The sequence below is a fragment of the Stegostoma tigrinum genome, chromosome 3 (assembly GCF_030684315.1).
Source record: "Stegostoma tigrinum isolate sSteTig4 chromosome 3, sSteTig4.hap1, whole genome shotgun sequence".
Classification (NCBI taxonomy): domain Eukaryota; kingdom Metazoa; phylum Chordata; class Chondrichthyes; order Orectolobiformes; family Stegostomatidae; genus Stegostoma; species Stegostoma tigrinum.
Genome location: NC_081356.1, coordinates 109,305,251 through 109,324,541, shown reverse-complemented (window position 1 = coordinate 109,324,541; position 19,291 = coordinate 109,305,251). Strand labels below are relative to the sequence as shown.

Here is a 19,291-nt window from a genome sequence, read left to right as displayed (position 1 = left end):
TAGCTGCTATTTTTAGGGGCTGGGAGTGTGAAGTTATCTCTTTCTTCTCTCTATCTTGAAAACTCTGAGACAAAGTTTTGAAGTGTGTTCACAACACCTGCAAGTTAGTTCTGTACACTTCTTCAGATTTACAGTAGAGCTTCCTTTTTACTTTTTCACCAGTGACCTGTGTCAATTCCAAAAGTGCACTTGCTATAGGGAAGTGCAGTAATTTCGACCTCATCAGAACAAATTAAAAACAGAAAATAGACATTTCGTACATATCGTGAACCATATTACAGAGGAAAACCTCCTTTGCAGCGACATTACAATAAATAAGAATGCCGATAATAACTGATATAGTTAATATTTTGAAAGATATCAAGACTTTGTTATTGCGTTAAACTAAAGACAAACAATCAGAGCAATGTGATTAAACATGACTTCTTAAAATGTTTTATTGGAATTTCTAGTATAAATGCCAGAGACAGCTCTGAGACATAAATCTCGTTTACATGTTAAACCCACTTTTTTTTCACAGCTGTTTTAGCACCCCCCCAAGATATTCAGGACTAGCTCCATTTGGTTTCTCTGTCAGAGTCTTTCTGAGAACTGGCTACAACTGCTGTGCCTGAAACTCCTGGAAATCCTCAGGAATTGTATCTGAAAAGCAAGTTACTGATTGTTAGACAAAGGTTTACAAAAGCAGATTTACACCACACACTTTGGATCTCTTCAGAATCAGTGATTAGGCATTCAATGTTCTAGCGGCTTTGGCATTGATAGAGATGCCAAAAACTTGGCACATGCAGTGAACTGGCTATTCTGACATCTGTGTATGCCACAAGTGGGCAATGAATATGAACAGCAAATAGATATAAATAATCAATTAATTCTTTAAATTAAATGTTCTATTATACTAATCTGAAAGGGCAACCTTCATATTTGTGAGACAAACAACATTATTAGCTATCTTGTAAGCCATATTTGCTGCCAACATCCTGATCTGAGTGCATTACAGACACAGTGACACCCTCTTTGACTCAAAATAAAGTTGACTTTGGCTCCAAAATGGAGAGACTTTAGAGGCAATTAGAATTGCTATTTGGCAGAAGGTATTTTATTCTGGATGGCTTGTTCTTTTGCACAGTGTTTGGAACCAGGAATTTGAATTTATTTTTATTACCTACCTTTGGGAGACGGGTTTCTCTCAGCAGACTGCCATTAACACCATTCCTAGGTGCACTTCAGAAGGTGATGCTGAGCTACCTACTATCATGAGTTCAGTCCCCATTCTCACAATGAAACTTGGTTTGCTTCTAAAGAAGAGAGATCTCCAGGAAGAGCAGTACAAAAAAGCAGACCAACGTCAAACTGAATTCACGTGTATCCTCTTAAATCCAAATACACCAAGCTCAGTCAATTAGACCATTTTCTGAATGCCATGGCCAACATTCAGCACTCAACTAATCATATCAAAGAGCAGGCTAATGAATCGTGAATCAATCTTATTCCTTTTGGAAGGATGGGGGAAGGGTGCAGTCTTGTGCAGTGGTAATGTCCACACCTCTGAGCCTGGAGGCATGGGGGGTTTAAATCCCACCTGTTTCAGAGATGTGCCTCATATTTTAAAGGGAGCTAAAACAATTTATCCACAAGAATACAGCATTACTTTAGAGAGATCAAGACACACGCTCCTAAGAAAATGTGTAGGTCCCTTTCATCAACAGCAGAATAGATGTTCTGTCCAATGATGATTTGTCGCCCTGATCTTAAAATCATAGAGTCATACAACATGGAAACAGGCCCTTCTTCCCAACTTGTCAATACTAACCAGGCTTCCTAAACTGAACTAGTTCAATTTTCCTGCACTTGGTCCATATTCCTCTAAACCCTTCCTATCCATGTGCCTGTCCAAATGTCTTTTCAGTGTTTTAATTGTACATGCCTTTACCACTTCTTCTGGCAGTTCATTGCATATAAGCACAACCCTGATTTTGTTTGAATTCATGGAGTCATTGGGCAGGTGGCCCCAACTTTGGCCATGGGTGCCCACTTCAGAGGCACTAAGGAACTGGGTGCAGCAAGCTAAAAACTTCAATATGTTTAAATGTAGCTGGATCTCAATCTACGCAATATCCAGTTATCACAGCAAAATAGCCTTTTAGGTTTCTGCTGGCTCCACTTGTTCCAAGGTTGAGGTGAGTCCTGTAGGAAGGAAATGTTGGGAGCAGGAACCTGGGCAGAAGTCATCATGCTACCAATTTTATCTGCCCAGGTGGAACACATGATGAACCAGAAAAACATGTGACATTCACAGAAACCTCTCTGTTATATAGTGTGGAACAAGTTAGCATTCATGACTCAGACCTAAGACCATATCTAAGACCTCTTAGCTTTGAGAAGTTCAACAACGACTTTTGTTTCTAGTTTTGGTCAAGGATTACATGGAATTCTCAAGCTGCCTTCCACCTTTTCACATGTTGCAGTAACACAGCAGGTTAGGCAGATGCTGTTCCTCCACCTCCGCACTGTATTGACTCTGATTCCAGCATCGGCAGTTCTTGCTACCTCTGATCTTTTCAGATGTTGTTTGGCCTGCTGTGTATTTTCAGATTCAGAACGCACATATTGTTAATTGACAGAAACAACACAGTGTGGAGCTGGAGGAACACAGCAAGTCAGGCAACATCAGAGGAGCAGGAAAGTTGACGTTTCAGATCGGGGCCCTTCTTTGGAAATGGAGAGGGGGAACGGAGCTGGGAACTAAATAGAGGTAGGAGGGCTGGGGCTGGGGAAGGTCGGTGGCATGGTGATATCTGAGTGCAGGTCAGGAGTGGTGGGGATCGGCCAGTGAAGTGGGAGGAACGAATAGGTGAGAGAGAAGACAGACAGGTTGTGTCAGGTCAAGGAGGTGGGAGGGAGGATGGACGGTGCTGGGGATAGGTAAATGGGTTGGTGATAGGCTGGATGCAGGTAGGGGGTAGGGGGATCGGTCAGTGGGAAGGGGAGGATAGACAGAAAGAAGACAGACAAGTTTTGTCAGGTCAAGGAGGTGGGGATGAGAGGGAGGCTTGGACATGAGATGAGGCCAGGCCATAGGCTCCCGAGACGGAATATGAGTCATTGTCCCACCAGTTCGCAGGTGGCGTCATTGTGGCACTGAGGAGGCCCAGGTAGTCCCTGTCACCCAGGGCATGGGAGGGGGAGTTAAAATGGTTGCCGACCAGAAGGTTTTGTTGATTATCATATACACAGTGCAGATGCCCCACAAAACAGTCCCCGAGCAAGTGCCACAATGTTGTTCGTTCAGTGCCACAATGATGCATTCTGGAAACTGGAGGAGCAGCACCTCAAATTCCACCTTGGGAGCCTACAACCCAATGGCCTGAAAGTGAAATTCCCCAGTTTCAGAATCTTCTCATCCGCAGCCTCACCCCATGTTCAATCCTCCCTCCCATCCCTGCCTCCTGGACCTGACACAACATGTCCAACTTCTTCCCCACCTATCTGGCCCGCTACCCTTCCCACCAACCAATCCCCACTACCTGCTACCTACATCCAATCTATCACCACCCTACCTACCTTTTCCCAGCCCCACCCATCCTCCCTCCCACTTCCTGGACCTGACACAATCTGTCCATCTTCTCTCCCACCTATCCAACCCTCCCACCTCACTGACCAATCCCGACCACTCCCTACCTGCATTCATCTATCACCATCCCATCTACCTTGCCCAGCCCCACCCCTCCTCTCTATTTATTTCCCAGCTCCCTTCCCCCTTCCCAGTCCTGATGAAGGGTCCGGATCCAAAATGTCAACTTTCCTGCTCCTCTGAGGTTGCCTGGCCTGCTGTGATCCTCCAATTCCACACTGTGTTGTTTCTGACTCCAGCATCTGCAGTTCTTGCTGTCTCCTCTTGTTATTGGATAGTGCTGCTATATCTTCCATACAAACAGTGCCAGACAACAGTTCCTTACCATTGCAGCGGTATCTGAGGTTGGACCAGATGATGTTTTCCTGGGAAAAACAGAAGACTCCCAGTCTTCCACCTCGCATGGTGGTATCTATTGTAACTCCTGAATCAGCCACCAGATCAGAACCTTCATAAAACCTTGCTCTGTGAAAAGCACAACAGCTATCATGAACGACAATAACAGTTTAACATTTACTTTGCATAGTTCTGTCAACATAGAAAATGCTCCAAATAAGGCATTCACAGAGAGGTGTAAAGGAGGGGTCACCCAAAACTGAGGTGAAGAGGTGGGACTTATTAGATTAGATTCCCTACAGTGTGGAAACAGGCCCTTCGGCCCAACAAGTCCACACTGCCCCTTGAAGCATCCCACTCAGATCCATCCCCCTATTAACCCACACACCCCTGAACACTATGGGCAATTTAGCATGGCTAATCCACCTAACCTGCACATCTTCAGACTGTGGGAGGAAACCAGAGCACCTGGAGGAAACCCACGCAGACACAGGGAGAACATGCAAACTCCACATAGACAGTCCCCTGAGGCTGGAATCGAACTCAGGTTCCTCGAGCTGTGAGGCTGCAGTGCTAACCACTGAGCCACCATGCAGTCCGATGAAGATCCAACAGGAAGGGGAATTGGCATTTTACCTCTGAAAAGGCTGATCAGATCTATATAATGATCTGTGCTCTGGCAGTATCAGCAGAAGTTCTTACAAAGTTGCATGATTTTTAAAAATACATTCACATGGGCATCACCTGCAAGGGCTCATCTCTAACACTCTCTTTGAGAAGTTGCAGGTGAGTTGACTTCATTGGTACCCCCACAATACTGTGAGGGAGGCAGTTCCAGGACTTGGACCCAATGACCCTGGAGAAACGGTGATATATCTCTAAGTCAGGATGGTGAGTTTCTTGGAGTAGAACATGCAGGTGGTGGTGTTCCCATGTACCTGTTGCCTTGGCCTTTTATATGGTACAGTATGTGAGTTTAGAAGATGCTGTCAAAGGAGCCTTTGAAGAATATCTTGTAGATGATACACACTGTACATTAGTGGTAGATACAGGGTTAGGTGTTAGATTGCAAGCCAATCAAAACAGGCTGATTTGTCCTGGAAGGTGTCAAACATTTGGAGTGACATTTGTTTAGAGCTCTTGACACCACGTTTGGTCAAGTGCTGCCCTAATGGGAAGGGCAGTCGCACTCACTTCCCCTCTCGAGGTCAGCTCTGTGTCCATGTTTGAACCAAGGCTATTAAGAGGCCAGGAGTGAAGTGCTCTTGGCAGAACTCAAACTGAGTGGGCTTTTATGCAAGTGAGCGGTATTGCTGATTAAGTGCCACGTAGTAGCACCATCAACAACACCTTTTATCACCTTATGGGTAGATTGATAGCGCAGTAAATATCCAGGTTGGATTTGTCCTGCTGTCTCTGTCTTGTTCAACTGAGTTGAGATCTGATGAAGGCTGTCTGGATTCAACACGTTAACTCTGTTTTCTCTCAACAGATGCTATCAGACCTGGTGTGTTTCTCCAGCACATTCTGTTCTGTTTCAGATTTCAGATTTCCAGCAGCTACAGTTTTTTGTGTTTAATTGCTATTACGAATGACTCAATGTCAATGAAACAGCCACAGTCTCAGGTTAAAACCATTCTGCCATAAATTCAGCCCAAGAACTTGAACTTGTATGGTCTCATTTTCTTTTAGTCCTAGCCTATTTAGCTTTAACTTTATATGTTTGACATTTCTCAGTTAACACTGAAAAAAAGCTTTGTAATTAGCTGCGGACTGATACAATAGACATTGGGCAACCACATTTTTATCAGAGAGCTATATATTCTTGTACTTGAAAAGAATTTTAAAACATTCATTGTTGCCAATTCCTCCTCATCTGTTGTGATAATTATAGTCCTGACTGTTCTGAAGAAGAATCATTATAGACAAGTAAATATTTTCTCTTTCTGCAGATGGTGACTGACCTGCTGAGTTTTTCCAGCATTGTCCATATTTGTTTCAGATTTACAACATCTGCAGTATTTTTCCTCCATTATTTATGTAACAATTACAGTGAATAGGTATAACTCTAAGCCAGCTTCGACCCATTATCTCAGCCTGCTCCTGCCCCACCGAACTCATCTCCACCTATCTGGACTCCATTTTGTCCCCTTTGGTCCAGGAACTCCCTACCTACGTCTGTGACACCACCTATGCCCTCCACCTCCTCCAGGACTTCCAATTCCCTGTCCCCCAACACCTCATTTTCACCATGGACGTCCAGTCCCTATACACCTGTATTCCGCATGCAGATGGCCTCCAGGCCCTCCGCTTCTTCCTGTCCCGCAGGCCCAACCAATCCCCCTTCACCGACACCCTCATCTGCCTAGCCGAACTTGTCCTCACCCTCAACAACTTCTCTTTCAATTCCGCCCACTTCCTACAGACTAAGGGGGTGGCCATGGGCACCCGCATGGGCCCCAGCTATGCCTGCCTCTTTGTAGGTTACATGGAACAGCCCCTCTTCTGCACCTACACAGGCCCCAAACCCCACCTCTTCCTCCGTTACATTGATGAATGTATCGGCGCCGCCTCTTGCTCCCCAGGGGAGCTCGAACAGTTCATCCACTTCACCAACACCTTCCACCCCAACCTTCAGTTCACCTGGGCCATCTCCAGCACATCCCTCAGCTTCCTGGACCTCTCAGTCTCCATCTCAGGCAACCAGCTTGTAACTGATGTCCATTTCAAGCCCACCAACTCCCACAGCTACCTAGAATACACCTCCTCCCATCCACCCTCCTGCAAAAATTCCATCCCCTATTCCCAATTCCTCCGCCTCCGCCGCATCTGCTCCCACGATGAGGCATTCCACTCCCGCACCTCCCAGATGTCCAAGTTCTTCAAGGTCCGCAACTTTCCCCCCACAGTGGTTGAGAACGCCCTTGACCGAGTCTCCCGCATTTCCCGCAACACATCCCTCACACCCCGCCCCCGCCACAACCGCCCAAAGAGGATCCCCCTCATTCTCACACACCACCCCACCAACCTCCGGATACAACACATCATCCTCCGACACTTATGCCATCTACAATCCGACCCCACCACCCAAGACATTTTTCCATCCCCACCCTTGTCTGCTTTCCAGAGAGACCACTCTCTACGTAACTCCCTTGTTCGTTCCACACTGCCCTCCAATCCCACCACGCCCGGCACCTTCCCCTGCAACCGAAGGAAGTGCTACACTTGCCCCCACACCTCCTGCCTCACCCCTATCCCAGGCCCCAAGATGACTTTCCATATTAAGCAGAGGTTCATCTGCACATCTGCCAATGTGGTATACTGCATCCACTGTACCCGGTGTGGCTTCCTCTACATTGGGGAAACCAGGCAGAGGCTTGGCGACCGCTTTGTAGAACACCTCCGCTCGGTTCGCAATAAACAACTGCACCTCCCAGTCGCAAACCATTTCAACTCCCCCTCCCATTCTTTAGATGACATGTCCATCATGGGCCTCCTGCAGTGCCACAATGATGCCACCCGAAGGTTGCAGGAACAGCAACTCATATTCCGCTTGGGAACCCTGCAGCCCAATGGTATCAATGTGGACTTCACCAGCTTCAAAATCTCCCCTTCTCCCACTGCATCCCAAAACCAGCCCAGTTTGTCCCCTCCCCCCACTGCACCACACAACCAGCCCAGCTCTTCCCCTCCACCCACTGCATCCCAAAACCAGTCCAACCTGTCTCTGCCTCCCTAACCTGTTCTTCCTCTCACCCATCCCTTCCTCCCACCCCAAGCCGCACCTCCATCTCCTACCTACTAACCTCATCCCACCTCCTTGACCTGTCCGTCTTCCCTGGACTGACCTATCCCCTCCCTACCTCCCCACCTATACTCTCCTCTCCACCTATCTTCTTTTCTCTCCATCTTCGGTCCGCCTACCCCTCTCTCCCTATTTATTCCAGAACCCTCACCCTATCCCCCTCTCTGATGAAGGGTCTAAGCCCGAAATGTCAGCTTTTGTGCTCCTGAGATGCTGCTGTGCCTGCTGTGTTCATCCAGCCTCACATTTTATTATCTTGGATTCTCCAGCATCTGCAGTTCCCATTATCACTTCTATTTGAACATTAACTGTTTCCTCAATTTGGTTGTTTCAAATATGTTTGGAATATTAACAGTAATTACTTCCTAACTGTGTACACAAGTGATCAAAACATTGATGAAATTTTATTCTGATGTATTAAAAAAAACATAAAAAGGAGAAATATTTGGTACAAGATGTGGCTGCTCTTATTGAGGTAATGGAACATACGTACAGAAAGAAACCATTCAGCCCCTCAAGCTAGTTGAATTGTTTGGGATTGACATCAGGAAATTCTTCACAGAATACTAGTCAATTTGTGAAATGAATTCGCAGCTACAGAATTGGGGCAAATATCCTCTATTATCTCATGTAATAATGAATTGTATCCCTAATGCATTTCTATATTGTGAATTGATTTGATTTTGGTAACTGTAAATAGTTTCACTTTGGGTGTGGGTGTGAATGTGGTTAATAGGTATAGTTTTATCAAAATGCATCACACAATAAAAAGAAAAGAATTTAATGTCAAATCAGATGCTCAAAAACAGAAGGTGAATGAAAATTCTAAAAAAACATTTAACAGTTGACAGAACATGACTCCACACTTGCAAAAATAGGTTTTCAATACCCATGAGGTTATTTGGGAACAATTAACACTAGTCATTGTGTTAAAAATGTACTTAAAAGAGAATGCACAATGCTCAAATTTCTGTAGTGAACTTAGTTTATATCTACTATTCAAATACGTGCCGTATCATTGGCTGTATGAAGCATATAACAAGGACTGAAGGGTCTGTTTTCAAGCTGTATGACTCTAGGCATTGGATACAAAGATGCCAACACTTGTGCAGTGAGTTTTGAATAAACTCATCATCAGCCTAATGTCTAAAGTTACTGCATTTGTACACAAATCACAGCAAGCACCCATTGAGTCTCTCTAACTGTGACTATTAGTAGTTTACTGGCTATGTTGGATGGGTAATTCAGAGGTCCCCAGCTTGGGGTGGCACGGTGGCTCAGCAGTTAGCATGCTACCTCACAGCGCCACAGAACCAGGTTCAGTTCCACCCTTGGATGACTGTCTGTGTGGAATGTGGGTTTTCTCAGATGCCCTGGCTTCTTCCCACAGTCCAAAGATGTGCAGGTTAGGTGGATTGGTGATGCTAAATTGCCCATTGGGCCTGGGAATGTGCAGGCTATGTGGGTTAGCAATGGGAAATGCAGAGTTACAGGGATTGGGTGACGGGTAAGGATCTGGGTGAGATGCTCTTGGGACGGCTGAGTGTCAGCCCGATGGGTTGAATGGCCTCCTTCCACACTGTAGGGATTCTATGATTCTATGAAGAGAACCCACTGGGCATGATTCATATATAGCAATAGATTTCCACCCTACCTGATATATCCAACCTGTGGTCTATGCTGCAAAAACCACCGGTAAGAAATCTTATCTTCCCAACCCACATCTCTGGGGTCTTTCCATAGCAGTCGGACCTGGTCTGTGGTGTCTCCTGTATGCCAGAGCGCATTTCGTAGATGCTCACCAGGTCCAGTGTTTGACTTGACAGCCTAAAAGACCAATTTTGACAGGAAATTAGGACGTATACAAGTTGTATCAATCTCAATACGCAATTAAAAAGGTGAAATGTCAACTTTGCGAAAACAAATTTATTTCTTTACCAAACACAGAAATTGCATCTGAGGAGAGAGATCTGAGTTATGTAGTGGTATGTTGGCCTTCATTATGAGAGGTTTCCAGTATAAGAACAGGGAAATGTTGTTACTGTTATACAGAACCTTGGTGAGGCCACACCTAGAATATTATGTGCAGTTTTGGTCTCCTTTTCAGCTCTTGCTCTCAAGGGATTGCAGCAAAGGTTTACCAGACTGATGCCAGGGATGGCAGGACTGATGTATGAGGAGAGATTGACTAGCTGAGGATTGCTTTTGCTGGAATTCAGACGAATGGAGGGGGGGGGGGATCTCACAGAGACTTATAAAATTCTAACAGGACTAGACAGGGTTGATGCAGGGAGGATGTTCCTTATAGTGGGTGTGTTCAGAACCAGAGGTCACAGTCTGAGGATTCGGAGTAGACCATTTAGGGCGGCACAGTGGCTCAGTGGTTAGCACTGCAGCCTTGTAGCACCAGGGACCTGGGTTCGATTCCAGCCTCGGGTAACTGTCTGTGCGGAGTTTGCACATTCTCCCCATGTCTGTGTGGGTTTCCTCCGGGTACCCTTAGTTTCCTCCCACAGTCCAAAGATGTGTTGGTTAGGTGGATTGGCCATGCTAAATTGCCTGTAGTGTTCAGGGGTGTGTGGGTTATAGGGGATGGGTCTGGGTGGGATGCTCTAAGGGGCAGTGTGGACTTGTTGGGCCGAAGGGCCTGTTTCCACACTGTAGGGACTCTAATCTTAAAAAGAAATGTAGGATGGATTTGAGGAGACATTTCTTAACCCCAAGAGTGGTGAGCCTGTCGAATTCATTATCACAGGAAGTAGTTGATGCCAAAACATTGAATGTATTCAAAAGGTGGCTAGATATAGCCCTTGGGGTGAATGGGATTAAAGGTTATGGGGAGAAAGCAGGATTAGGCTTTTGACTTGGACGATTATCCATGGTCATGATGAATGACAGAGCAGGCTTGAAGGGCTGAATGGCCTCCTCCAGCTCCTATCTTCTATGTTTCTATGTCCAGTGACCCTCTCTCAGAACTGTCCTTGAGTCACTGGGCCTGAAATGGTAATGCTAATTTCTCTCCACTAACGCTGCCAGACCTGCTGAGCTTTTCCAGCAATATTCACGTTATTTCTGATTTTTAGCATCCGCAAATCTTTCAATTTTTATTTCAATACATTCCTTCTCTGGCCCTCCTCTAATGCCAGTATACCTTTCCATAGAAAAGAGAACCAAAACTGCTTACGGTATTCCAGGTGGTTTTAACTAGTGCCTTGTATAGTTTTAGTTGGACTTCCCTATTTTTATACTATATTCCCTCATTTCAAAGACCAACATTCTCTAATACCTGATGAACTTGGATGCTGGCTTTTTGTGATTAATGCACTAGGATCTGCAAATTCCATGATGCTGTAGCATTCTGCATTTAATTTCCCACACTATACTCCATCTGACAAGACAAACTTAGCAATAGTATATTCATTTCCATCATTCTAGTCATTAATATATATATATTTAGTAAACATTTGTGGCTCTAACACTGACCCCTGTGACATTTCACTAGTTACAGATTGCACTCCTAAAAATATTGCCTTTATCTCAAGTCTCTGACTTCTATTAATTAGCCAATCTTCTTTCCATGCTAACATATTGCCCCCAACACCATGGATTCTCATCTTATTATGTATGGTACTTTATCAAGTGTCTTTTGGAAATCCAAGTATTTTGCATTTACTGGTTCCCCTTTATCTAAACCGTTTGTAACTTCCTTGAAGAACTTTAATTAATTTGTCAGGCAAGACTATCCTTTTCATGAAGCCACGCTGACTCTGCCTGATTTTATTCCATATTTCTAAATGCTGTGCTATTACATCTTTTATAATAGGCTCTAAGATTTTACAAATGACAAATGTTTGGCTAACTGGCCTAAGTCACCTTTTCTTTCATAGATAACAAGGTGTGGAGCTGGATGAACACAGCAGACAAGCAGCATCTTAGGAGCTTCCATTTTTCAATCGTCTGGGACTTTTCCGAATCTGAGGACTCCCAGAAGATGTCTATTAGTTCATCCATTATCTACACCCTTCAAAATTCGAGCATCCATCCCATTATGTCCAGGGGACTTACTGGCCTTTAGCCTGATTAGTCTCCCCAGTACATTTTATCTGGTAATAAGTTATTGTGCTTATTTCCCTAACCTCAGACTCCTCCCACCAACACCCCCCCCCCACCCACCAGCACCCTTTTGACCCTTTGAATATTTAGTAATTCTGGAATGCTATTAATGTCCTCTAGCATGAAGACAAAATGCTAAATATTTATTCAACTCCTCAACTGTTTCCTGGTTCCTGATTATAATTTCCTCAGCCTCATTCTTTGGCTTCTCTTTTTTTTCTTCTTATACATTTCAAGGAGCTCTTAACGTTTGTTTTTATATTAATTGCATGTTTACCCTGGTATATCTTTTGTTCAACTTTTTGCTTTTACAGTTTTCATATCCGCTGAGACACCACTAATTTTTTTCTACATTGTATGTTTCTTTCACTTGGTGACACTGTCCTTAATATCCCTGGTTAACCATGGTCACTTTATCTCCTTCCTACAATCCCTCTACCCTGAAGGGATGTATCTTTGCAATGAGTCATGAGCTATTTTCTTAAATGTCTGTCATAGTTCCCCAACTATTTCTTCTGCTAAACCCCTTTCCCAGTCCAATTCTGCCATTTCCCCTAATATATTTATTTTTAGTTAAAGTTGACACAATTGTTTCCTACCCAAGTTTCTCATGCTCAGGCTGAATGCTAAATTCCAACTTGTCTTGGTCACTGCAACGCGCAGTGGAAGCAGCAAAAAATAAAATTAAGCCAAACATTTAACAGGAAAACGACATTGCTGAAATTGCAGAAATAACTCCCGAACAATACACTAATTTTAGTATCGGCCTCTATCAAGCTGCAAGAGCACAAATGATGAACTAAGAAGGGAATAGTTCTGCTGACAGTAATAAAAAAATTATTATAAATAGTAAGACATTACTAGTCTCTGATAAATCATTATCCAATGATAGGAATGTAGTTGACTCTTAACAGCCCTTTGGGCAACAAGGGCCGGCCAATAAATGCTGGACTAGCCAGCGATGCCCTCATTCCATGAATGGAAAAAACAAGGAATAAAGAAGGAAATAGAAAGTAGAGATGGTCAGAGAGAACAGATGCTGCAATTTTTTTTGGTGCAAGAAGGGGGATAAAGTGGAGTAACAAGAGGAAGATGTAACTTATTTTTATATTGCCATGTAAAGACCAGAAAGTGTTAGCAAGGACAGATGTTCCATGATGTTATTGAGGAACACAAAGTGATGTTGCAAGAAATCTCATAGTGTACAGTTTTGTCTCCTTACTTGAAAAGGATGTACAGGTTCTGGAGGTGGTACAGAGGAGGTTCACTTGGTTGATTCCAGTGTAAAGAGGGTTGGCTTAAAGCTTGGGTAGACTGGGACTGTGCTTATTGGAATTTTGAAGAATGAGGGAGGATCTTACGGAAACATATAAAATAATGAAGGGAATAGATAAGATAGAAGTGGGGAGGTTGTGTCCACTGGTGGGTGGAGCTAGAACCAGGTGGCATAGCCTCAAAGTAAGGAGGCCACAACAGGTACAGCGGATACAGTATACCACATTGGCAGATGTGCAGGTGAGCATCTGCTTGATGTGGAAAGTCGTCTTGAGGCCTGGGTTGGGGGTGAGGGAGGAGGTGTGGGGGCAAGTATAGCACTTCCTGCGGTTGTAGGGGAAAGTGCTGGGTGTGGTGGGGTTGAAGGGGAGTGTGGAGCGGACAAGAAAGTCACAGAGAAAGTGGTCCCTCTGGAAAGCAGACAAGGGTGGGGATGGAAAAATGTCCTTGGTGTTGGGGTCAGATTGCAGATGGTGGAAGTGTCGGAGGATGATGCGTCGGATCCGGAGGTTGGTGGGGATTTGCTATTAACAAAGTAGGCATATACAATACCTGCTGGCATACTCATCAGAATGCGCAATTAAAATTTAGAACACTACTAAAACCGCTTCCATTCTACACGACTGTCCCTGGCAAAATCTAAACAATTGACCTTGGGGCTCAGTGTACCTTGAGCTGGATACCAGGCTCGGCCACAGCACGGAATGGTGTAGCTTGCCAGTAGGTTTGCTCAGTCTGTTTCCACATGACCACATAGAAGCTAGAACTATCCTGGTATCCAAATATAAAGCCAGCATAGTCGTCATCTGTCATGGTGTTTACATGGAAAGTACCTTCAAAATCGACTCCATTAAAAGCAGTATAACCTGTAAGATCACCAGAAATCAGCTGTGAGGCCACTGACCCATGCTTCCTTAGAAAGAAGATTGGTCATTGGTTAGTGTGCATGCTCTCAAAATAGTAATACTGAAATGCAGTAGAGAGTAAACTGCACAGAATTATGTAGTATTTTACTGTAATTACTGGACCTGAACAAGTCAGATGTGCACTAGGTCTATGATTCACACTAATCTCTTTCCACCTTATTTCACCAAACTCTATCAGCATATCCTTCTATTCATATCATAGAATCCCTACAGTGTGGAAACAGGTCCTTTGGCCCAACATGTCCACACTGACACATAGAGCATCCCCCTAATCTATACATCCCTGAACATTACGGGCAATTTAGCATGGCCATTCCACCTAGCCTGCACATCTTTGGTATGTGGGAGGAAACCGGAGGAAGCCCACACAGACATGGGGGGAAAGTGCAAACTCCACACAGACAGTTGCCCGAGGATGGAACTGAACCCTGGGTCCCTGGTGCTGTGAGGCAGCAGTGCTAACCACTGAGCCACTGTGCCACCCCAAACCGTTTTGCTTTCTCTAGTTTCTCATTAAATCTACCTGTGCGGATTACACCCAACACTTCATGCGGTAGCAAATTCCAGGTCTAACTTGGTTTTTCCCAAGTTCCTGATTGGATTCATCAGTGATTAACCTATTATGAGCTAATTTATAATATCCCCTTCAAAGCAGGGAACTTTCACGATAAGTAAAGGTTAGTACTTGGGGCTGATAGAGAGGGGCCATGTTTTAGATTATGCGTCACTCTTCTACTGGCAGGTTTGCAGGTACCAATGGCTCATAAAGTTCCCAGGTGGCCTTCTGCTGCATTTTCACCTATTCTTAACCTGTGTGCAGTTTTATAGAGTGTAGTCAAGATGCTAGATAAGGGCTGGCCAAAATTTTTCATCCTGCAAGAATGGGGAGGGTATCCAGCAGATCACCCCTTTGCCTTCTCAGCAAACATTAAAATTCCCTTTTGTCTTTTGTTCTTTAACACATCTGATCACCAACTTCCCTTACCCTTTTCACTGACCTGCCCTTCGTTTTACTTAGACATCACATTTTTCATAAAACATAATGACTTTTACCTCCTCTTTTCGGAACTTTACATTCCATACCCTATTTAGTTTACTGCATTCCAAAACAAGATGAAACTGAAGTCTTATTTACTTGGTCTCAAATTTTATTTATTGAGTGTGTTCTATCAAGTTTCGTGACTATTATACATTACAGATATTCTAAAGCTAAATTACAGGCACCTCTACACTGAAATGCACTGAATAATTTCACATACCAACTGCCAGACCAGGATCACTGTTCATTGTCTGCACAATTTCCATGCCCTGTAATGAATCAGGTGATTAGGGAAGATGACAATAATAATTTGCTATTACATAACACATACTTTTATTTCACTTTCATATGGGAGGAGGTTACATAAAATAGCTAGGAGAAGGTAAGGCCAATGGAAGCATTTGTAATCAAGGAATGTTAAAATCAAAAGTTGCTGGAAAAGCTCAACAGGTCTGGCAGCATCTGTGAAGAAACAATCAGAGTTAATGTTTCGGTTCCACCGACTGAGGAACGGTCACCAGATTGAAAATGTTAACTCTGATTTTTTTCTTCACAGATGTTGCTAGACCTGCTGAGCTTTTCCAGCAACTTCTGTTTTCGTTTCTGATTTACAGCATCCATAGTCCTTTCGGTTTTTATTTAATGTTCAAATCAATGTGGTTCCAGACCAGGAGCTAATGTTGATCACTGAGGGGTGAACAGGACTTGGGTTGAGCTAGGATGTGGGCAACATATTTTTGGAATAGTTTAAGCTTATGGAAGGAGGCCAGCCAGCAGAACATTAGAATATCTGGATACAGAGGTAAGAATGGCATTGAAAACAGTTCTATCTTAAGCTTAATACAACTTTAACATAGTAAGATTTCCTAAGGTACTTCACAAGAGCTTTGTCAGACAACATTCAAATGAAAACTTGGTCAAAGTGGTAGGGCTTTACATAGCATAAAGAAGGAATGGACAGTCGTGATACACATTTGGAGAGCTGATGCAGACGTGATGGGCTAAATGGCCTCCTTCTGCACTACAACCCTTTTGTGATCTGAGGTAAAGGGAAGGAAATGTTTAGGCAAGGAATTACAGGATTTAATGGTGCCTGAGATGGTTAGGGCAGGTCTTCAGGGTTAGACAGTTGTTAATTAAAGTGGATAAGTATAAAACTGATGTGTTGCTGCTTTATGACATTATGTCCATTTAATAAAAAGTTACCTGATTAAGTACAACCCAATTTGGATCAATTTGCGCATCTCCTTCAGGGTCAAGTACCACTGTTTGGTATGCTCTGAAATCAGTCAGAGTCACCTCCGCATTCTCAGGACAAACATCGATTCTGTCAATGATTTGATCATGATCAAAATCACCTTCACAGATATCTCCCACTCCATCAACTGAATTAAAGAAAGAAAGCACAATAAAGTGTATTGTATTACTCGTTTGCTACATTCAATGGCATGTTTTACTCAGAATTCACTGAATTTTCAAACTTGCGTCCAAACAATCACACACTAGCTGCTCCCAGGGAGCAGCGTTGAGTTTCAAATTTTGTCACTATTACATAATGGTCAGAGCTGATCTAAGTGGGGTGAATAGTCACAGCCTGTTTGCATGAATTATCTTCAAAATCTTTGTGTACAAAGTCAGAGCCAGATATAGATCCCTACTCGACTCCTAGAGGATGCTCTTCACTGGTTGTTGCTGCTCTTTCAGGTCAGAAATAGTGACATTTCCAGTTTTAGACACCCTTGCCCCACCATTCTGCTCCTAGCCACACTGGCCATCCCCACCACATGGACATCAGTTGGAGAGGACAAATGAGCCATGGATTTTTGGCCCCTTTGAGAGTACAGAGAAAAATGGCAGGAACAATTCTGCAAATTCAAAACAGGATGCAATTAGAGGTTCACAGAATTGAACTTATTAAAACAGAAAAAGGCCGTGGGCGTCTTAAGATACACAAGTACATTGATAATGGTGGAATTTACTGTCGGTGATGTGAGTCACGCCTACGATTGGAATGCCCCATGTTAACTCGTGACAGGAATGTCCATCATATTAACTGAGCAACAGCAGTTTCACCCCAGATCAAGGATGTTGAATGGGTGGGAGGCCAAGCAGCTCTTCATTGCCCAGCAATGCTATTAGAACGCAGTGGATGCTGCTAGTAATACACATAGCCCAGGCCCAGGATTATCAAGCAAGACCCTTGCCCAGGCTAGCGATGGAAAAGTTGCAGAGTAAGAGTTATGGGAGAGGAGGGTCAGAAGTGAGAACAGGTCCTTGGCAGGTTCGTTCCCATCCCAATGCTGAATCCCTCAATCAAGCGCTCTGGAAGAGGTACCACCCTGACAAGGTTTGCTTATCAGGTTCCATGCAGTGAGTCCCCTGCCCATCTCTGAGTAATTACTAGCAATGCCAAGATCCCTAAGTTGGCACTAGTTGGAAGCTTATGGAAGGTGTAAGAAACGAGGCCAGCCAGTAGAATATTAGAGGTAACAATGTCATTGCAAACAGTTTTGCCTTGTGTTTAATACAGCTTTATCCTTCTAAGATTTCCTATGGCACTTCACGGGAGCTTTGTCAGAAAAATTTGCATGAAAACTTGGTCAAAGAGGTAGGGCTTTAAATAGCATAATGAAGAAGTGTCCTTTAAACTTTCCCCGCTGACTTTAAACCTATGTCCCTGAGTATTTGACATTTCCACCCTAGGAAACAGAATTGGACTATCTACTCTATCCACGTTTCTCATAATTTTATATACTTCTTTCAGGTCATCCCTTAGCCTTTGATACTCTAGCAAGAATAATCCAATCTCTCCTTATATCTAAGACATTCTAATCCAGACAACATCATGGTAAACCTCTTTTGCATCCTTTCCAAAGCCTCAGTTCCTTCCTACAGTGTGGGGACCAGAACTACACACAATACTCCAATGTGGCCTGGGTAAAGTCTTATATAACTGCAATGTGATTTGCCAACTTTTATACTCAATGCCCTGGCTGATGAAGGTAAGCATGCCATACATCTTCTTCACCACCTTATATACTTGTGTTGCCACTTTCAGGGAGCTACGGACTTGCATCCCAAGATCCTTCTATATATCATGCCTCCAAAGGGTCCTGCCATTAACTGTATACTTTCCTTTTGCATTTGACGTCCCAAAATGTATCACCTCACACTTGTCCAGATTAAACTCCACCTGCCAATTCTCCGCCCAACTTTCAAACTGATCTATATCATGTTGTATCCTTTAAGAACCTTCCTCACTATTCCCAACTCCATCAAATTTCACATCTTTTGCAAACTTACTAATGAGACCACCTACATTTTCATCCAAATCATTTACATATTTTGTAAACAACAAATGGTCCCAGCACTGATCCTCGTTGAGCACCACTGGTCACAGACCTCCAGTAGGAAAATTCCCCTCCACAACTATCATACATCTTCTATGACCAAGCCAACTTATCAACTCACCATGGATTCCATTAATCTTCTGGAGCAATCTACCATGAGGAACCTTGTCAGATGCTTTACTAAAGTCCATATAGATAACATCGACAGCTTTATCCTTATCGCTCATCTCCATCACTTCCTAAAAAAAACTCAATCAAATTTGCTTGACAAGACCTCTCCTGCCCAAAGCCATACTGATACCCCTGAGAAGCTCCATGATCTCCTGTGCTTTGCAAAGTAAGTGCCACAATCATCTCTCTACCACTTTTACAGTGACAGGGCCAGCACTCACACAAATGTCCCACTGCACACAGCCCTCATCAATGTTCATAGACTACGACTGTCACTATTGCTTGCATACTGGCTGTCATCATTTCATCTTCCAAAACTCCCTGCCCTCTGTGCTTCCTAAATACACTCTTTGACAAAATGCACAGGCACGCACAGGAGCAGCAGGCAAGTTTGTCAGAGGCACTCCATAAGCTAGACTGAAGGATGGAGGAGTCCACCAACATGATCAGTCTGGTAGTGGCTGTGGTATGAGTTACCTCCATAAACAGAGTTAAATCAGAACATAGAAGGGAGGGAATTACTCAGGAAAATCGCAATCACCAGAGAAATGGCCCAAAGTAAATTATTCAACCCATGAGCTGACAAGTGCCCAGATTCTGATGGACCTCATCCCAGGGCCTTAGAAGAAGTGGCTAGAAAGA

The 19,291-nt window shown here is 43.8% G+C and overlaps 1 protein-coding gene across 1 annotated transcript in view; it reads right to left on the bottom strand.

The window, feature by feature from the left end:
• Positions 1-407: 407 nt before the first annotated feature.
• Positions 408-19,291, bottom strand: part of thbs4a (thrombospondin 4a) — a 135,116-nt gene continuing 116,232 nt past the window's right edge. Inside the window, exons 17-22 of the mRNA XM_048528285.2 lie at positions 16,335-16,513; positions 15,349-15,397; positions 13,833-14,029; positions 9,430-9,602; positions 3,960-4,099; positions 408-642 (exon numbers count right to left, since the gene is read on the bottom strand). Of these exons, the coding sequence (XP_048384242.1) occupies positions 596-642; positions 3,960-4,099; positions 9,430-9,602; positions 13,833-14,029; positions 15,349-15,397; positions 16,335-16,513 (785 nt within the window). The 3' untranslated portion in view covers positions 408-595. The remainder of the gene's footprint in view (positions 643-3,959; positions 4,100-9,429; positions 9,603-13,832; positions 14,030-15,348; positions 15,398-16,334; positions 16,514-19,291) is intronic.